The following is an 18665-nucleotide window of genomic DNA, read 5'->3' on the forward strand; positions in this document are numbered from 1 at the left end:
GTGAATTTCAGGATCAGGCAAAGAGAGAGGCCGTGATTAACTTAACGGCAAATTCCGGTGGAGACATCACTACAGTACGCGATATTACGCGAATTAAATATGCGCAAGACAAAATAAGCCAATTGACCTTGGAATCGTTATGAGATAGATCAAATAAACGTCAGCAGCGTTAAACAATGAAGGTTTAGGCTTTAATAGATTATGACTCATTGGATGTGATTTTTTTCGCCAATTCACCGAAAATCGAAAAAAATGCTAAATTTCGTTTTTATTTACTGATTTCGTGTTATTTCGCGATATCGCATCTCGCGAATTTCACGGATCTCTACATATCGGTCGATCATGCATTCTTTAACAGCGTGTTATTTAAACTTTTTTACTCGACAAATAAAATCATGGAGGTGATCTTAAGTTTTTTTTTTACAGAGCTTTCCCACTGATTTAAATCTTGAGTGAAATTATTTTCATTCACATCTCTTGGTTATTCATTTAAATTTCACGACTCCATCAATGTGATTCGTGTGCTGCTACGGTCATTTTGAGGAGTCACGCATTTGTGCCGACTCGCTTGCACGTGGCCCATCACTAGTCATGATTAGGAGATGGCTTTGCTATAAATCCCCTCTACCTATGGTTGTTGGCTTCAAATTGTATGTCTGATGGTTGATTTCTTTCCCTTACGTGTGCAGCCAAGCGCTACTGTCCCATGCTGGTGGAGGAGGGGGGTGATCAAATCCTGAGGGACCTGCACGAGGATGAGAATGCAGATGCAAGTGTGCGTAGCATCTGCCAGTTCATTCTGCAGGTGCTGGTGGATGAGGGGTTCTCGAGCAAGCGGCCACAGCAAAACCCATGAGGCAGTGTAGTGATGTACTTCCGACATCAGTTTGGGCCAGCCATTGCAACCATCGGATGATGCTTGATCGTCTTCGTTTTGTGATGGCACTGATAATTGAGTGCATCGTGAATGTATACTAGTGCCTCTCATCGTCCCCTCCCCCTTCCGCCATCTTCTCATGCTAATTCCAGTGATGCACCCCATTTTAAGTGCTTGTGTTCCTAGATGGCTAATATTCCTGAGATGCTGAAGCATGTGAATTTGACACCAATCAAATAGCAGTGTAACGATGTCAAGTAAAATATTAATTTCATGCCCTGATTTACTGTTATGTTCAGCATCTTTCAGTTTCCTCTGTTATTTAGTGTGAATAGTAGATTTTCTTCAGTAGACGAGATTCGTGGATGTTGAATATCAAATGAATTTGGGTCCTAGAAAAACAGAGACTGCTCTCTTGGTCGCAGCATGTTTGACATTATCCTTCGTTCACCTTCTGAGATTGGTTTGCTGCTGTTACTTCTCTTCATTTCCTTTTTTGTAGTTTGATATCTGTGAACTCCCCACAGAATGGCCAGTGAATGAATGCCCGTGACAGGTCGTGAACTTAGATGTGTGTTTTGATTAGTTACCCACCAATAGGAGATTTTTTGCCTAACTTAACTCTTTGATTAGGTCTCAGAGATTTGCTGGTGTCACATCAGCTAATCTCAGCATTGGAGAATATAACAGAAATGTGGATAGGCAAAGAAATCTTTGAAGAGACTCGGAAGCAATTCTCTTGTGTTGGACCAAGGCTGCTGCTGGTGATGACATTTGAGGGAGTATTGTAGCATTGCAGGCGGCAAAGTTTAATCAAGAAATATTCTCACTTGCAATGCAGATTTGGTATACTTGCTTTTCCTCATGTGCCACACAACCAGTATGCTTTTCTTTAATTCCCCATCGAAGTATTTTTTGTTGCTTTTTAGTCAGGTATGATTTCCTGAATTACATGACCTCAAGGGCTGACCTCAAAAATTTTTTGGTGCACTTGTGTCTTTGGAAGAAGTTTTCATCATATTCTTCTGATAAACTGTTAACTCGTGCATGTTACAGAGAATTTTGGGTGGCATGAAGCACCTATTCTAATGATTTTATTTGCAAAACTTGATCTGCCCAGAACTGGAGAGAAGCAAGGCATAGACGAAGGTTAATTTCTTTCTTGTTTTTCTGTCACAGATATTTTATGTTTTTAAAGAGATATCTATCAACTGAATCGGTTCTTTGTCAAAGTGCAAAGGAAAAATTATTTTGCCAGTATTATCAGTGTGTTAAGTTGCTGGCTATTCATTCACTCGAACCTCATGTTGAAGTTAAGTAGAAGTCGATTGAACCTGCCTCTGCAAGGAGTGGTGTACATGAATATTTGGTGGCTTTTGCCCTAGAATTCATGCTTAACTCTCTGGCCCAAACTGCTAGCAATGAAGCAGCAGCAGAAATACTCTTACAATGAATTATTGTAGCCTGAGAAATTTATCTAGTTATTATCAATTTCAAGTGTATTTTATGTTAATAATACTCTGGGATCATTTGAATTCCCCACTTTCATAACTTTTAGTGCCAGTAACTTTGCTTCTATCACATTATGTGCCTCTTTGAGTTTTTTGAGGCCCGTAACTCACAGATGTGCTGGAAGAAGGATATATTTTTTCGTAGTTACTGAAGCTATTCTTCTACCTGGCAGATCAATGGCTTGCACTATGTAAACACATTCAAATGTTAAGGCGGAAAGTAAGGAAGGCTTAATCTTGCATGCATGAAGTGGCTCACATTCTTCTCTGACATTTTTATTTTGTGGTGCTTATATAAAGGCAAATTAAATTTACATATTGATCCTTCCTAACATCATGAATAAGTTCTACAGAAAACTTTTCTTATGATATCATGAGGTTGTGAAGGAGTGCACATAATATTAAGAAGAAGAGTGCTCATTCCTCAATTAAATGAATGTAATCCCAAAGGTTTTGAGGGACCTCTATCCCTCATTTTTTTCACTAAAATTGTGGCCTGGTATTGCAGTGTAGTTGTTAATATTTTTAGAACTGCTCAGTGATACACATGTATTTTTCTTGGAATAGCTTCACCCTCAACTGTTAAATCTTCGATTACATATGAGTCAAAATTATCTCCATCTGGCACTAAGCACTCCTTTAATACAAGGTTTTTTTCTGCACCTGGAGAAATGAGAAAGAGTACCATTCACTAATGCCACATTCTGAGTGATGCACTACTGCCTTTTCCTCTTAAGGCTTCATAGTTCCTGGAGTCACCACATATGTGAGCCACCCATTGGAAGAATGAGAGTGATTCTTTATCTTGTCCTTATTGCCATGAGTTATATATATGGAGGGAATGGGTAGTTTCCAGTGAGAATGAGTTTTTTGTTGCATGGGAATATGAGAAGTAAGAATGTTATTGGGACAAAAGGTTGAGCGGGAACCAAATTTCTCTCCCACCGGTTAACTCTTCCGTGATAAGCCTCCAAGTACACATAAGTGTACGTACCATTGCCCGAGCAGCTATCTCACTTGAGCAAAGCTATCAGAGTGGTCTTGAATCTAATTGGGGGCCCCTCATGATGCTCCAACATCCAGTGTATTTTCCTCAAATGAAGCACGATACGTCATCTGAACTGTGGACATTGTCTGAGTATGTGCACATAGTGCCTCTGCACAGAAGTGGAGATTTTTTTCAAACCATTCACGACGGATGCTTCAAAAAAGTATTGAATTATTCATCACTTTATACACTTTAAGAAATATGGTTAACCCAGATTATGTTCGATAATTGTTGCAATAGTTTTTGTCCAAAACCCCTTGCCTACCCAGTTTAATTAGGCATTTACTTTGTCAAATGCTTGTGATTGTGTGTGTTTAAGCTGCATTAGTTGCCAGAAAACCTTCCACTTTTTTTATGTGTTATATAAATTATATAATTAAATATATATGATGTAAGTATGCAATGTTTTGAAGCTATGAAAATGAATTTGTTCGGAATGCTTGATCACAAATAAAGGAGTATTGTGTGAATGCTTGAATGAGAATTTTCATTTGGAAACTTTCATTGGAACTTGCATTGTTTGATCATGTGGAATTTAAAGAGGTGCTACTACAGTACTGTCTATTACTCCAGATAATTTTCTCTGGTGGTCCACAGAACTTGCCTTTTATAAACCCATCCTCAATGTGCGAAATTAAAGGGTGGTGTAATATGGGAAAAATGATATCTTACTGGCTTTCCCTAAAATTTTTAATGAAAACATTCCGATTAAAAACCAGCACATTTGCTTAGGAAACAGGATGTCTTCTTTTTAAATTTCAATTTAGTGTTAATACAGCAATGAATTACGGTGTGGTATGCTCTGTATTGGTAGTTACATTATTGGGAGAGGAGCTTATGTTTTCGTGGTGCTTTACCCTGTGGCCATAATTTGCCTGTTGGCACTATAATTTAACACATTGATTCACTAGATCCACTCTTGCCTACATTAAAAACTTATATCAATTAGGGTTTTTGCAGTTACAAACCCCCAGAGCCAAAATTGGTTTGTGATCGAGGTCTTGTTGAAGTTCGATCAAGGAAAAAATTATTGCTTATATTAAAAATTATGAAAGTAACACATTTACTAATCAACTTTTTTTTATTATATATTTATTAAATTTTAACATTTGGCTGAAATATTTCAGGAAAGTAATCCACTTTACAAAATAAAAAATATTTAATTTGTATGATTGTTTTTTAAATTATGTATTTATTGGATAAAATTACAATCCATGAGTAATACATTTACTGCATACACAATTTTTTCCCCAAGCTTAAGGAGCTTCGGTAATTATAGTTACTGCCCAAAGAATTTGACTCAAACATAAACAATTAAAAAAATACTTCTCCTTCACTTTCATTGACTCTAATGTTCTCATTTTATCATGAAATAATTTATGATATACATGCCGCTATAATTCCTTCATAAACCTGATATTTAAAAAATAATAAAATGCACATTTAAATCATGAGTGGGTGAGCCTCTAATAAATTATTAGCTAAGCCAAAGGCAAGAGGTGACTGTGGCCAATCTCAAATATCATACAACCACAAAATATAGTAGTGTATACAAAAATTGGTAGTAATGATACAAAACACTCATACACTGGTTTACCGTATACATTATGGAGCCACAGGCAACCCATTGAGATAAAATGGCTCAAAAGGTGATGTCTAATAAAGTCTTTATTTCTTGCATTTCTTTGTATGCATGTCGATACTGAACATGAAATATTTTTTAACAAATGTCTTCGATTATATCGAGAGTATAGATCAGCATTGTCCGAGAAAATTATGTAAATACCATCAGTATTTGAATGGAACAGCATAAAATGACATGAGTTTGAATACCTAAGCATCGTATCAGCTTCATTTTTAGTGATGCGAGAACAGAGAACAGAACAACTTGCTCTTTTCCAAGCATTATGACTCATTATATCTCCCTCTTTAACATTCTCATGTTGGATATTCCAGATATATCCTCTCCCATCATTAGCCCATCAACCTAAAATAACCTCTGGTGTGTTCATTAGAGTGAAAATCATGATTTACATTTCACCTCCTTGAGACCTTTTTTGCCTGCAAATCCACACATTACTTCTTGTAGAGCATTTAATCCCCACTGATTTACAATGGGGAAATAACCCATTGTCATCTCAATAGCTCATCAATGACTAACGATGAGTGGATATCTTAAACCTCTGTTAAATAAGATAAAAGAGTCATAATGCAGCTCAAATCAATATAAGGAAGGCACAGATGAAAGGCATTGTCAGCCAGTGAATGACAGGTGTGTCCTTACTTTCATTCACATTAAAGCTCTTTTCAATTACAATGGATAATGAAAATGATCAATTCTCTTCTGAGAACCCTAATCCTCTTAAGGTATATTTCTCTTCCCCAAATATCAATAAGGATGGCTGCAAATTACATGTGAATTAAAGAATTATGGATTCTAGGAGTTATATTCTACTCTTCCATTGAATACCCAAAATACAAGCCCAAATTTTTCTTGTATATCCCGAACATTTATTGAAAAAATACTTTCTTAATTTTTTCATATCAGTGCCAATAGTCAACAGTAATTAGACATATAAATTGTCCTGAGAAGTAGATAAACACCTTAACTTTGACAATTACTTACTTAAAAAACAAATAGGTAATCGGCATGCCAATAAGCTTAACATTTCAGACCTCAAAGTTTACATCAAAGGGAGATTCTATGAAAATCATGCTTTGTTAACACAGGTTTGTTAAATAAAATCATAAAATTAACAACTTTTCAAAAAGGTTGTTTGATTTTCTTCCTAATTACGATTATAAATAATAAAAACTTATATTGCAGGTACAAAATACAGGCACATAGTTGGTATATTGCACTTGGTGCACAAATTTCCTTAAAAAGTTATTTCACAATGTGTATATACAATAAAATATAGTGACCAAAAAGCCATTCAATTAGTATAAAAAGATAAAATGAACGTTTGATTCATGTGATTGCAATAGCAGCTAAAGTTGCACTCTAAAAACCATAATCACAGACGAATATGTACCCATCAAACTTCTTTTACAAGATTTTTCATATAAATGGTTAACAACAAATTATAATTCTCAATCAATATCTATTGCGTTTCAGCAGCCATTACTAAAAGAGATTGTTAATGTCACACCAAAAACTCACATCTATAAAGCAAAGATTACTCATCTAAAGCCAGATCTATTGAAGTAGTCCATTTTGTGAATAAAAATGATGTCAAGAGGCACACACAGAAAACTGTTGCAATGGCTGAATGTACAAAAATAGTATCAAAGACCATGAAAAAATTGACAATATCAAGTCAGAAAATTAATGACGATCGAATTTACAAATTATCACACGAAAAAATTAATGCTTTGACATTGGTTCTTAGGTATGTGGCCTATATAAACATAGATTTTTCAGAGCCAATAACATCAAAATTGGATGTTGAAATGTCAACTATCACGCCCAATCCAAAATCATGCAGACCCTTACAAGGCAGTAAACCCAAGAATAATTCACTTTAATTATTCAGCAGGAGAGCCTTGAATCATTCATAGACTATCATGCATTATTTATTATTGGCAATTTCCATTTCTGTATTAACCTTTACATTTTGCCATTATCTTAAGAACTTGGTATATTAATCTAATTCGAAGATGTCGGTCTTGTCAATATACATGCTCCACAGTCAATTTGTTAATCTCTTCCTCCATACATCAAGTTTTCATTCTCTCTTTCACTTCTATTCTAGATGGACTAATATTGCAATAATGTTAATAATACATAATGACTTCCCTAAAATCCCCAAAATACTAGGAGAATAAAGGATACCGGTTTGTTTATTGCAATGCTCATTGGTATAAAAAGGCTAAGATTTACTGTCCAGCACAGGTCAATTTTTCCTGTGGACATTTTGTGGAAAAATATTTTTTGACTAAACTTTTCACTTAATACTTGTGGTTTGGGAGAGTCGGATAGAAAATAAAAATAGGAATACATTTAATATCCAATAGCACTTATGTTGCTCCTGCCTAAACTCCTGCTTCGTAGTGCTTCAATGAAGAATTAAAACAGGTGGATATGATCGGACGAGCAGATCCTTTCATTTCCTCTTCCAGCAATTTTACAGAGTAAAAAAAAATATTATTACCGCACGATTTTCCACCTATGATTCATATCTTGCAAGGTTCCACTTGGATTAGCTGGAAATCTAGTGGAGTTCTGCTGAAGGGACATAATTGCCATTGGACGGCGAAAATAGGCAGCATTGGTGTATTTAAGTAATTATCTGAAACAATTTAAGTTTAGCAGTAATTAGACAGACATCTAAGCCAATAAACACATTTTAAACTAAGTTAATTTCATGTAATAATTAAATTATTTTTTTATTGGATGTTATTCCACTTTTATCCATTTATTTGGATGTAAATTTAAATTTATTTTAAAAAGTAAATGCCTCAATGAGTAAAGAATTTTACTAAGACAACTGAAAAGAGAATTGAACCATTGACTTTCCAGATCATACACACCACTGTTCAAAACAAATGCCCTTATGCTCAGGGCAATTTTACATGAGTCAAAGTTGCTTGTTAATTCCATCTTTTTTGATTGCCGTCAATGCTGGACATAAATTTAGCACTACATCTCTAGAAAGTTCCTTTGAGAAATAAGGATCAACAGAATTTTAGTGGAACAAAAAAGTTAAAGTCGATGGTTTAACTGCACAAGAAGTAAATGGGATTCATGGAGACAGCTAGAGAGTTTTCTAGTGCAATAGAAAAATATGATAGAAAGGGAATACAGAATAGGGTTCGCACTCCAACTTAATTATAAAATTCAAGGTTTTATCCAGGTTTTCACAGTCTAAATGTCATCAAATTCACGGTCTGTAGATGACCCATTTCAGGTAAAAATATTGATTACGTAACAATCACTGGCCGCATGTTAAGTACAAATTTATCAAACGCAACAGACGCTGTAATTGCAAACGCAGCAATGAAAGTGCTATCTCTCATAACGTCACCTATCGATATCAAAATTCAGGTCCGGCTAAAGATTTTGAGTGGCAAAATGGAGGGAGCAGGGTGGTAGGGAAGAGAAGAAGTGTCTGGTTTTTCACCAGAGTTAATGAACACTTTGTTTACCGGCCTTCCAATCACAGGCTCAAGATCAATGTGTTGTCATGGCACACAGACCAATAATTGTGCTTCAAATATACATGTGGAGATAAATTCATGGACAGTGTCTGCGTGTGTTTGACCTTGAAACATATTTGACGTATCGATTTTTCTTTTGATAGATCAATCGTAGTTCCACAATCAAGTTTGAGTGATTTTTAAGGTTATACGACGAAATTCATGACTTTTTCCAGGTTTTTTCACGGTAGACGAAATTCACGGTTTTAAGGTTTTCACAGTTGAGTGAGAACTCTGAAAAATATTTTGCTTCTACAGGACTTAAAATTTACTCAGCTGAGAAATAAACCTAAGATGTATAAAAATGTGTCCCATTCAACAAGCTCTCTGAAATTGTGCGCAAATAATTATGCACATTTTCCGGACAAAATTACACATAGATGCGTTTTGGTATGCTACATGAACAACATTAATAAGGAATAAAATGTAAATCTTACCAATTTAGCTCCCTTCCATTGCACTGGATAGCCTCTTGGCAACGCTGTCACTCAGTACAATTTAGAGCTATTAGCTGAGACAACCTTTCAGGTGGTATTCTGACAGTAGGATCAGAGGGCATGTGCCCAACACCAAAGGCTGAGATGAACACATTCATCATGGTGACAAGGAAAATTCCAAGAACTGTGAAGTTATTGATCTTGTTAGCCATCAAGACATCTCTAATATGACGAATGTTATAACGGCTATTCAGGATTAGACCAATCCCTACAGCAACCTGTTAATAGAAGAGGAGGGCGTGAATTGAGTTGAAAAACATTTTAATGCCACAAAAAATATTAAATTAAAAAAAATAAGATGATAAAATTTTCAAAACCACCAACCCACAGGTCTCATAAAGGTTTTGTGTACAGCAAGTAGGGCTGTGCGAGCCTCAACTTTTTGAAATACAAGCAAGATAGAATACTACTCAACTCATGTTCAATTTCAAGGTTAATATACTCGAAAAACCTGGACTCCACCTGGTCCCAAAATGGCTATTAAACTCTGTCGTTTTTTATCCACAATCATACGATTTTTATCAATATACACTGACTACTGTGTAACATTTCATAATCATACATTTAAAATGGTTTTGTAAGGTGGAGTGGCCTCCAATTTGACATTTTTCAAATGAGGTTAAAATTGACCATTAACATTCGTCTAAACTGGGGTTTCTAAAACCAAATAAATTGTATATTATGAATACACTAATGGTGGATAACGATTTGCAATCAATGCCTTTCATTTTCTTTGATGAAGGAAACTACCCTATTCACATTACTTTGCTAAGTATTGCAGCATAGGATGAGGGGAAAGTCGCAATAATTGGTCCATAGAGGATTATTACAATGTTTTCCAAAGGAATACTCAAGTTCAATATAAGATGAATAACCTCAATGAAAACTGATGAAATAAAAGGAAACGGATCCTCTATTTTTAACCAACTCTTTCTGAAATGGCCTAAGATTCTCAATATTGGGCTTGTCACTTCCCAGCCTCTGGGCATCATCTCATTACCAATAGCTTATCACATTCCTAGGAGAATTAACAAGGTAAAGTGATTGATTGATTACCTTAAATTACCAATGTACCTCTTTACACCACTTAGTTGACAACAAAACTTTCCCTTCCTAAAGTTATTATTGCATTTGCCTAATTTTTATCAAAGTTAGCTAAACTTACTATCAATTCCAATAATATCATGAAAGAAATTGCAATAAGAATTAGTGCTTTCCTAAACAAATATTTTAATTCAAAATTTTGGTTGGAACATCAGCCCAATTCTCTAGTACATAAAGCATATAAACTTTGTTGAGTTTACGAAACCATGGAAAAAAATAATGTATGCATGTATGTTTTTTATCTTTGCTTATTCTAATACCATATGTTATATGAAGCACTAGAGAGTATGACATCGACAATTTGCTGCAACATTTATTTCATCATTAGCTTCTCATTTGCTCGATTCCATCTCCCGGATTGACCGGAAAAGCATTAGAACCTGTTAAATCTCCTGTTTTTACGAAATTGGTGGACATGCCATAGAGACCTGCGTATAATATACACCATAAAATGTTTCATGATGACCTGTAACATAAACCTATGAGCATGCACTGCATCATTATACCTCTCGTCTGAAGAAATATGGGCAGTCACCAGGACCCAGCCCACTGAAAAATGGGTGCGGGCACATAAATTTGGAAGCTAATCACTTGGCTCCAAGGCCAAATTTTCATTTTCTCATTTCTAATGGTACTTTACCAAATTTTAAAGACATTAAAAGTGGACACTTCTAGAATGTTCCCTGTTAGTGTTCAACCCTCGGGTTACCTTGAAACGAGAAGAATGAAATCATTCTTAATAATACTAATGTTACTTTAAAGTCACACATTCATGTTATGATACTCCTATGTACTGCTATGACAGGTTCTGAACTGTTGAAAAACCATAGCAGTCTTAAATACCAAAATATTGCTCTATCACAGTAATGCTACGACAAAAGTAGTTCACCAAATAATGAATCATAAGTTATTATGAAAATAGCTACCAATGTACTGAATGATGAGACTGAAAAAATGAGAAAATTAGTTCAAAACACCAAATCATCTCTCCACCTAAAAAATAAGAGATTTCTAGTAAAGAATATAGCACGCATAACCACCTTGCATCATAATGAAACGTATGCTGTCACCAGCAGGCAATACATGTGCACATCAGACTAACCTGCAGAAAGATGCTAGATGATATAAGTACCAGCCCAACATAGAAGTAGGGGTGATCAGAGCCAGTGTCAAGCACATAACGCAGCTGGTTGGCATTGGCAGATAGAAGTGCCAAATCCATCATGCCCTGGGCAAGTGTCTTCTTATGGGCATAAACATTAATGTCAACACCACCACGACCCCTAGGTATCTTCTCTGGCTGCTAGAAATAAGGAAAAGTGCATAAAAATAACAGTGCTTCCTTAGCTAAAATGAAGACCAATACAATCAAGTTTCATGTCTTGAGCCTTACTGGTGGAATCACAGCATTTATAAAAATTCAAAGCTCTTAGCATATTTCAAACTTTAATTCCATAGGCAATGATTTCAACCTAAATACAGATGACATTCGGTGCCATAACTGTTATGTACTTATAAATGGTGGGTAGAACTTTTGAGCGCAGTAATGATTATTTTATCGACATAATCACTTTTAAAATGATAAATTGACTAATTAATTTAGTTTTTAAAGTATACCGGGACTAGCCACGGCGATAACTTATACGGGAGTCACCCCCAATGCACAATCGTGCGAAAGACCGGGATCCTGGTCAAGGCGAATGATTTTTTTCTCTGTGGATCTTTCGCATAATTAATTTACTTTCACTGTTAGTTTTTTTACCACATTTGTGCAAAAATATTTTTAAAATTCCAAAACCTGAGCTCAACCAAAATAAGGTTAACAACATTTGAATTTGATAGAGGCTATCATTTGATAATTAAAAATACATTAAAATTTCATTCGGGTGTCTAAAAAAGAAATTAACTTTTTGGCGTTGTGCTCAGAAATTGGATGATTTCTTACTTTCAAAACTTAAATAATACAGAAGCCACACTATGATAATAAAAAAAATGGAATTAGTTACACATGATTATAAAAAAATGGCCACTTTCCATGCAACTTAATTGAAATCAAAGGGTAAATATGCAGTGGAGTGGAATACAAAAATTTATTTGTAAAATGATCTCCAAATTACACCACATAAACTAGCAGGCCAATGATTTTACAACGATAACTTAGGCAAAAACTTGAATAAGTACTTTAAACTTGTATAGTAAATAATATTTGTCATTGTCAGAGGTTTCACTGTGGATTCAAGACCTAAAAAAGAGTTCTGTGATTCAATCTAGCTCACGTACTCATTAACACAAAGCTTACCTCGGGAGGGAAACCTGGAGTAGGGGGAAATGGGGCTGCAAAGGGCCTTTCCCGTTCATCAGAACCTTCTCTGTCCGGGTGCCGAGGAGAAATAGGAACCCCTGGCACATCACCTGCTCCTGCAGGGGTCAGGAAACCATCATCTATGCCACTAGTTGCTGTGGAATAAACAAGGAGGCTTGATGTTTAGTCAGACTATGAGAACAAGAGGTAGAAGGTCCTCACAATGCACGCTCTATCCCAAATAGAGACTTTCAAGCAGGTGCTCACTATGCCTGGCTTCAAATGGGACATAGAAAGAGAGACAGACTTGAAGGAGGTTAAATGAATTTGAAAAATACATACATATGTACTTCTACATAAGAACAATAGGCAAGTTCTTTCAATACCTTGATTGTCTGTATGGATTAGTTGATGGCACCAATGATTTCACTGGTATGATCACCTCTTATCATACGGTACTATAAATACTTTTTTTCCATCTTCCAGCACATCGATTCTTCTGAACTGTTATTTTTATGCACACAAGCCAAACTATAGAAAAAACATGTTACCCAGGATTTTCCACGTACTTGCAGTCCTGCAATCCCAACCAATGATGACAAAGAAAAGGGGAAACAGAGAGAGATGGAGATGGGTCTCCTCAAGGAATATGTTGTAATAAAAGCCTCTTTCTCTCCCTTTTACAATCTGTACAATGTTTCTCAGTTCTAGCCCCACCTAATGCTAACCAAGGCTTTACAATCACAATTAGTGATCTTTTGGCTCTGATTGTATAAATTATGCTTTAGTTCTTGGGCTGTGGGAGTTCACGATTTTAGCTGCCAGTCAGTGCAGAAGAGACCCCCTGTGCAGGAGGCACCCACTGCCACAAGAGCTGGTCTGGTAGAGTTAAGCCCCTTAGCGATCCTTAAGGTGAGGGAAAGTGCCCAAGTGCAAGATATCCAGGTAGCAATAGAAATAGGGTAGAAATGAAAATACACAACCTTGGTAACTCTTCAAAAGTTCAAAAAAGTTACCAAGGTTGTGTATTTTCATTTCAACATTGGTTTTTCACAAAATAAAAGCCGAATCAATTGAATTCATCAAAAATAGGGTAAATGCCACAGCCAGTGTGCAAAAGCTATAAAAACGTTCCCGCGCTCTAAGGGTTTCGGGACAAAAAAATGATGTGCTTAAAGATGGAAAAAGTTATGGGTATCTCTATTGATGGTGCCTTCCCTGAAGAAGTTCACCTCTAATGGTCATTTAAAATTTTTCAATAATCATTCTAGCAAACTTTGGAGCAATATCACAAAAATAAAAAATGGTCACAATATTCAGCCTCAAGCACCAGGGGATGTGCCAACCTGCTTTTGAGTAGTGCACCAAGTTAAATCTGGAAGAAACGAATCTCGGACTAAGGCCTTCTTGGAGCATTTGCTTGTCTCCTAATGACTAAAAGGGAAAAAGCCCCATGCCCAAATACGTTATCTCTCTTCATTCATTCAGGTTTGCAGGTTCGATTAGGTTATCCCGGCAGAAAGCTCCCTATCGTAAGTTTTATGTTTCTATATGATGGCTAGAGCGAAATAGGGTTCATGTGATGGCAAGAGGGAAATAGGATTCCTGCCAGGATATCTTTGCACACTCAATGCTTCTGAGATATTGTGGGCTAACCCTATTGTTCTCTTCCCAATCCTTTATCCATTCCTGCCCTTTCTAGTCCTTCTGGAACTAAGTGAAAAACTTATAAAGATCAGGAAAACTCCTTGTGGGTTTTGTAGCCTTGAACCGAATACCAATGTACTGAGTGAAGGAAAGGAGAGTACATCTGTAGCAATAAGTCTGAATAACCTCCAGTTCATACTTATTTGCGTATTACGAAAAGAGGGTCTGCTTGAAGATGTGATTGCTCAGAAATTATCACTATATATACATTATTTCTACCTCTGCTGACAGCTATGTTGGTGAAAACCTCTGGATTCTTCTCTTTTTCTGTCCTACTGTTAGCACCATTGCCAATTTCCACAGTTCCTGGAGTGTTAAGAGCCATCAACGGATGCAGCTCAGGGGAGCCAACTCTCGGCTGAAAAAGAGAGAGATAGAAATCATTGGAGGCATATTATAAGAGGGACAGTCAAACTACTTGGATTACTGATGGAGGAACTGATACAACACTGATTTACAACTGCTGTAACCAACAATTAATATTATTCCTCGCGGAAGGTTACTCGGGAATTTCACCGGGTCAGGTTCTCCATCTTGGCCAACATTTCGATGCACGAGTTGTCCATTGTCATCGTCATCAGGGCATTCCCTTAGTTGGAGAACCTGACCCGGTTGAATTCCCTAATAACCTTACACGATTCCATACACCAGAAAAGCCTGCGATCTTTCTTCAATATTATCCCTCAAGCTTCGGGGGGCCCCGCATTCGTGAAAAAAAAATTAAAATACACGATAGTTTTGAAAACGCAATTTCAACTATTACTGTATTGCTAAGTCCGCGCTAGACAAAAAATAATATTATGAAAAAGGAATAATTACGGCATAATTGCGAAGTCTGAATTTGGGAAGGGGAACACATACTTAGCCAGAGAGTGGTAGGGATTCAAAATGCTCGAGTTTGTAGATGGGGTATAGAGTTTAATATTTTAAGTGAAGGGCCCCACACTGAAGGTTCGCCCCTGGCCCCGCACCTGCTAGGGCCGGCCCTGACTATCCAGCTTCCCCCTGAAAAAATTTCAGACTTTGCAGTTCTACAATGCCCCACCCATTACACCATTTTCTAGGCTCAGAATTCATTCCCACTCCTCACTAAGTTCCTATTTGGACAAAAATTACTATTGTAATACTTAAAGTTGATCTGGAGGGTGGGTCAATAGAAGAGTACCTGTGAACTTTATCGTCCACGTTTTGATAACTTTTCGTCATCCTCAGGGCCATTATACAACCAAAAAATTCTCCAAAAATGTTGGCAAAGAACCAAATACACAGGTATTGACTAATGCTTACAAAGCATGCTGTTAGGAATTTCCACTGGGCGATTCTGAAACTGCTTGAACCTCCTCCATCCACCAAAACCTCAAAGCCATAATTGTAACTAAATACACACTTCAGTTTAACATGTGTGGCACTTCAGATTTTACTATATTCTACTGACACCAAGTACTTTCACTGGGAATAAAATCTTGGTACAAGGTGACATTCATTTTGCCTACTTTATATGTTATTTTATTCTCTAAACCCTTGAGATAAACTAAAAACTAATATATTACCTTAGCATGGTCAAGAAACACATTAATTACAAATTATTATGATTACGTTAACAGCAATCAGCAATGTACAATGGTTAACAGAGATTGCCCAACACGAGATACCTAATTCATACTGATGGACTTCGGCAACTCACATTGAAGTATGTGAATATGGAATGGTCTTAGGCACACCAAAAGCTATTAGTTAAGCAGAGTATCACCACTTACAACAGATTAGATGACAAGGATAGATATAATTACACAGTTCATCTTTCAATTGTTAGCACTTAGTTTTTACTTCATTTTTTAATCAGAATTCTGATAATGGAAATTGCTGTGAATACTAATCCAATTTAAATCATGAATGATACGGCTAATAAACAGTTTATGTACATCCTAGATGTTGATTAAAAATAAGTTGCATGATAAAAAACATGAGCCATATAGCAGTGACTGCAAATAGTTGGCAATGACAACAGCATAACAGAAATAAAGTAGCCAGTGGAATGATCTCTCGAGAGAGATGAAGTTACATGGATGGAAGGCTAGGGTATACATATGTCATCCATAGAAAATTATCATTAGCTCTGAAAATGTGCATGGTAAACAACTTATGCTGGGTACCCGCAGGTATACCAAGTAATTGCTTACAAGAGTCTAGGGTTTACAACTTGGACAATGTTCGTTAACTTTGTCCAATAATATATCTCTTCAAGCAAAAGAGCTTAAAACTGCAATGACATATAACCTTAAGTACTGGTAGGGAGTATTATTATAAAACACATAGACAGAATTGGAGTATTTTGAGAATATATTTCAGATTTTCATTTTATGATTCAATTTTGTTTATACCACGAGAAAACAGAAACAAGGGGTTTCTTCTCAAAGGAACTTTTACCTGTGCAGCAGTCGAACTGAAAGACCAAGAGTGGCAGCAACAACTCGGACGAAGAGAAATAACCCAAACCACAGGGAAGTAAAAGATCAAGAATTGATATTAATCGAGTCTAGAAAGCGGATGACATAGAAAGGACATAGACCATGCAATTTAGGAAGTTTGAAAGCTACGTTCTTCCTTCGAATTCTAATGGATATTATCCGTAACTTTGGCATTAGATGTATAATTGAACTATAATGTGTTAGTTAAAATATTGAATAATTTGCCCAAAACGAGGATTTCATTTAATTCCACCACATTTCCATTTGACGCCTTTACATGCATGCGTACAAAAAGTAACGTCCTTAAAATAGGGTAGACAGAAAGAGCGGAATTTCCTTACTTTTTCCCTGTCTGTACTCCGGTTATTTTCCATGTCATTCAGGGTAGAACTCATTTCGGTTACGTCGTCCCTTTAAGGAATAAATAAATAAATAAATAACAGTTTTAGGATTTGACGGGGAAAATTAGTGATGTAGCTGAAAGAAGTCCAAGTATATACGCTCGACTTATACAAAATATAATTTCCAGCCACACATGAGATCATTCTTCGACATGTAAACAAGTTATTTTCATCGTAAACAAACCGAGCACATAATTAACGATTAGGAATTACAAATTGCGCTTGGACATACTTCTAAAGCCCTTTCAAATGAGGATATTTTACAACCTTAAATTATATAATATTCAATTTAAGGAAAGAATTATCCTATCACACATACCCCTAATGGAAAAGAAGAGGAAGATCACGAAGCCAATCCCAGACAAGTGACTTAATGAATTTCCTCAATTAATAGAGGCAATTAACCTCATATGCAACAAAATGGGTACTCCTAAGCTGCTGGCTTCACTTATGACGCCAAGATGCAGACAGCGATTTCCGCTATGTTATTCACAGGAAAAGAATGCATTCTTTTTGTAGCTGTCACGTATCTACAATAAAAAAATCCACAGCTGCGCTTGTTCATCAAGGACATCCACCTTCAATCTGATTTTACGGGCTTCATATCAAATTATGTGCATGTTGATAGCGTTAATACATGGAAACCATAACCCATGCATCAAATAGTCAAGTTCTGGAGCCGCTGATTCATGAAATTCACGGCTTCAACTATTCAGGCCAGCCGAAATGGGTGACAGGGGTTTTCAAATCAATCATTAATTTCACGGAAGCGGAAATAATATTATTTCCCATAGATCAAATTGACCACTCCGCGTCGTCGAATTATGATGTCATTCGTTGATTTAATCATTATGAACGCTATAAAAGCTATAAAACAATTTTCACACGCCAAGTTGGGAAAAATTTATACGACAAGCCGAAATCGAAGGCTGGCATCATCGTAGAATGGATGCACTGTTGCCACTTGTCTTGCTTCTTCCGACCGCGGCGTTTGAAAATTATTTATGACAGCTGGCTGTTGGATTTCGTTAGACTTGTAGTTTTGTAGTGGACATTATTCTTAGCCGCTCCCAGGGGCCTAAGTCCGTAACTTGAATTCTCCTTTCTCCGGAGACTCTGTACTCTCCCGTAGTTTCCTCCCGACTGTAGTCCGTAACTCGGCGGAGAAAACATCAGTTCCTGGCCGCTACCGGAGAAAACTCTAATTCTCGGTATCGGATAGGAAGAGCAGATAGGTATGAAAAATATTGAATCCGAAGCCGGCGATACCGTGAAGAACCAATAGAAAAGCTTTGTTTCAAATAAAAAAACGAGAGGGAAATCAAACGATTCTCACCTGTAATAAGGGCTACTCGTTCATCATTAAAGTTAAACTTTCAAATAAAAGAAATTGATGCATCGAAATTATAATTGATAGTGGATAAATCGATTTAAATCCATCGCAGATATATTTGTTCATTAGTACACACAAAAGAGTATATTATACCATTGAAAAAGGAGAGACTAATGCGTAACACCAAAGCATTTTTATGTTTTAGATGTAGGTAATCT

General features: G+C 36.4%; 2 protein-coding genes across 3 annotated transcripts in view; one reads left to right on the plus strand and one right to left on the minus strand.

Annotated features, from left to right (window-relative positions):
* LOC124166508 (protein zyg-11 homolog B-like) overlaps window positions 1–3914 on the plus strand; it is a 33210-nt gene extending 29296 nt beyond the window's left edge. The window contains exon 16 of the mRNA XM_046544043.1: window positions 690–3914. Coding sequence (XP_046399999.1) covers window positions 690–856 — 167 coding nt within the window. The 3' untranslated portion in view covers window positions 857–3914. The remainder of the gene's footprint in view (window positions 1–689) is intronic.
* Window positions 3915–5086: 1172 nt separating this feature from the next.
* Window positions 5087–17905, minus strand: LOC124166680 (ninjurin-A-like). 2 transcript variants are annotated; one of them, XM_046544324.1, is made up of 7 exons: window positions 17434–17905; window positions 17055–17124; window positions 14465–14603; window positions 12536–12693; window positions 11339–11539; window positions 9073–9350; window positions 5087–7728 (listed from the first exon to the last, which is right to left on the minus strand). In XM_046544324.1, the coding sequence occupies exons 2-6, from the start codon at window positions 17106–17108 to the stop codon at window positions 9120–9122; spliced, it is 783 nt and encodes a 260-aa protein (XP_046400280.1). In that variant the 5' UTR covers window positions 17109–17124; window positions 17434–17905; the 3' UTR covers window positions 5087–7728; window positions 9073–9119. The 2 variants fall into 2 exon arrangements, with proteins under 2 accessions (XP_046400280.1, XP_046400281.1); XM_046544325.1 differs by having other exon boundaries at window positions 11339–11536; window positions 17434–17904.
* Between the last annotated feature and the right edge of the window lie 760 nt (window positions 17906–18665).

Source organism: Ischnura elegans, chromosome 10 (genome assembly GCF_921293095.1).
Source record: "Ischnura elegans chromosome 10, ioIscEleg1.1, whole genome shotgun sequence".
NCBI classification, from domain to species: Eukaryota; Metazoa; Arthropoda; class Insecta; order Odonata; family Coenagrionidae; genus Ischnura; species Ischnura elegans.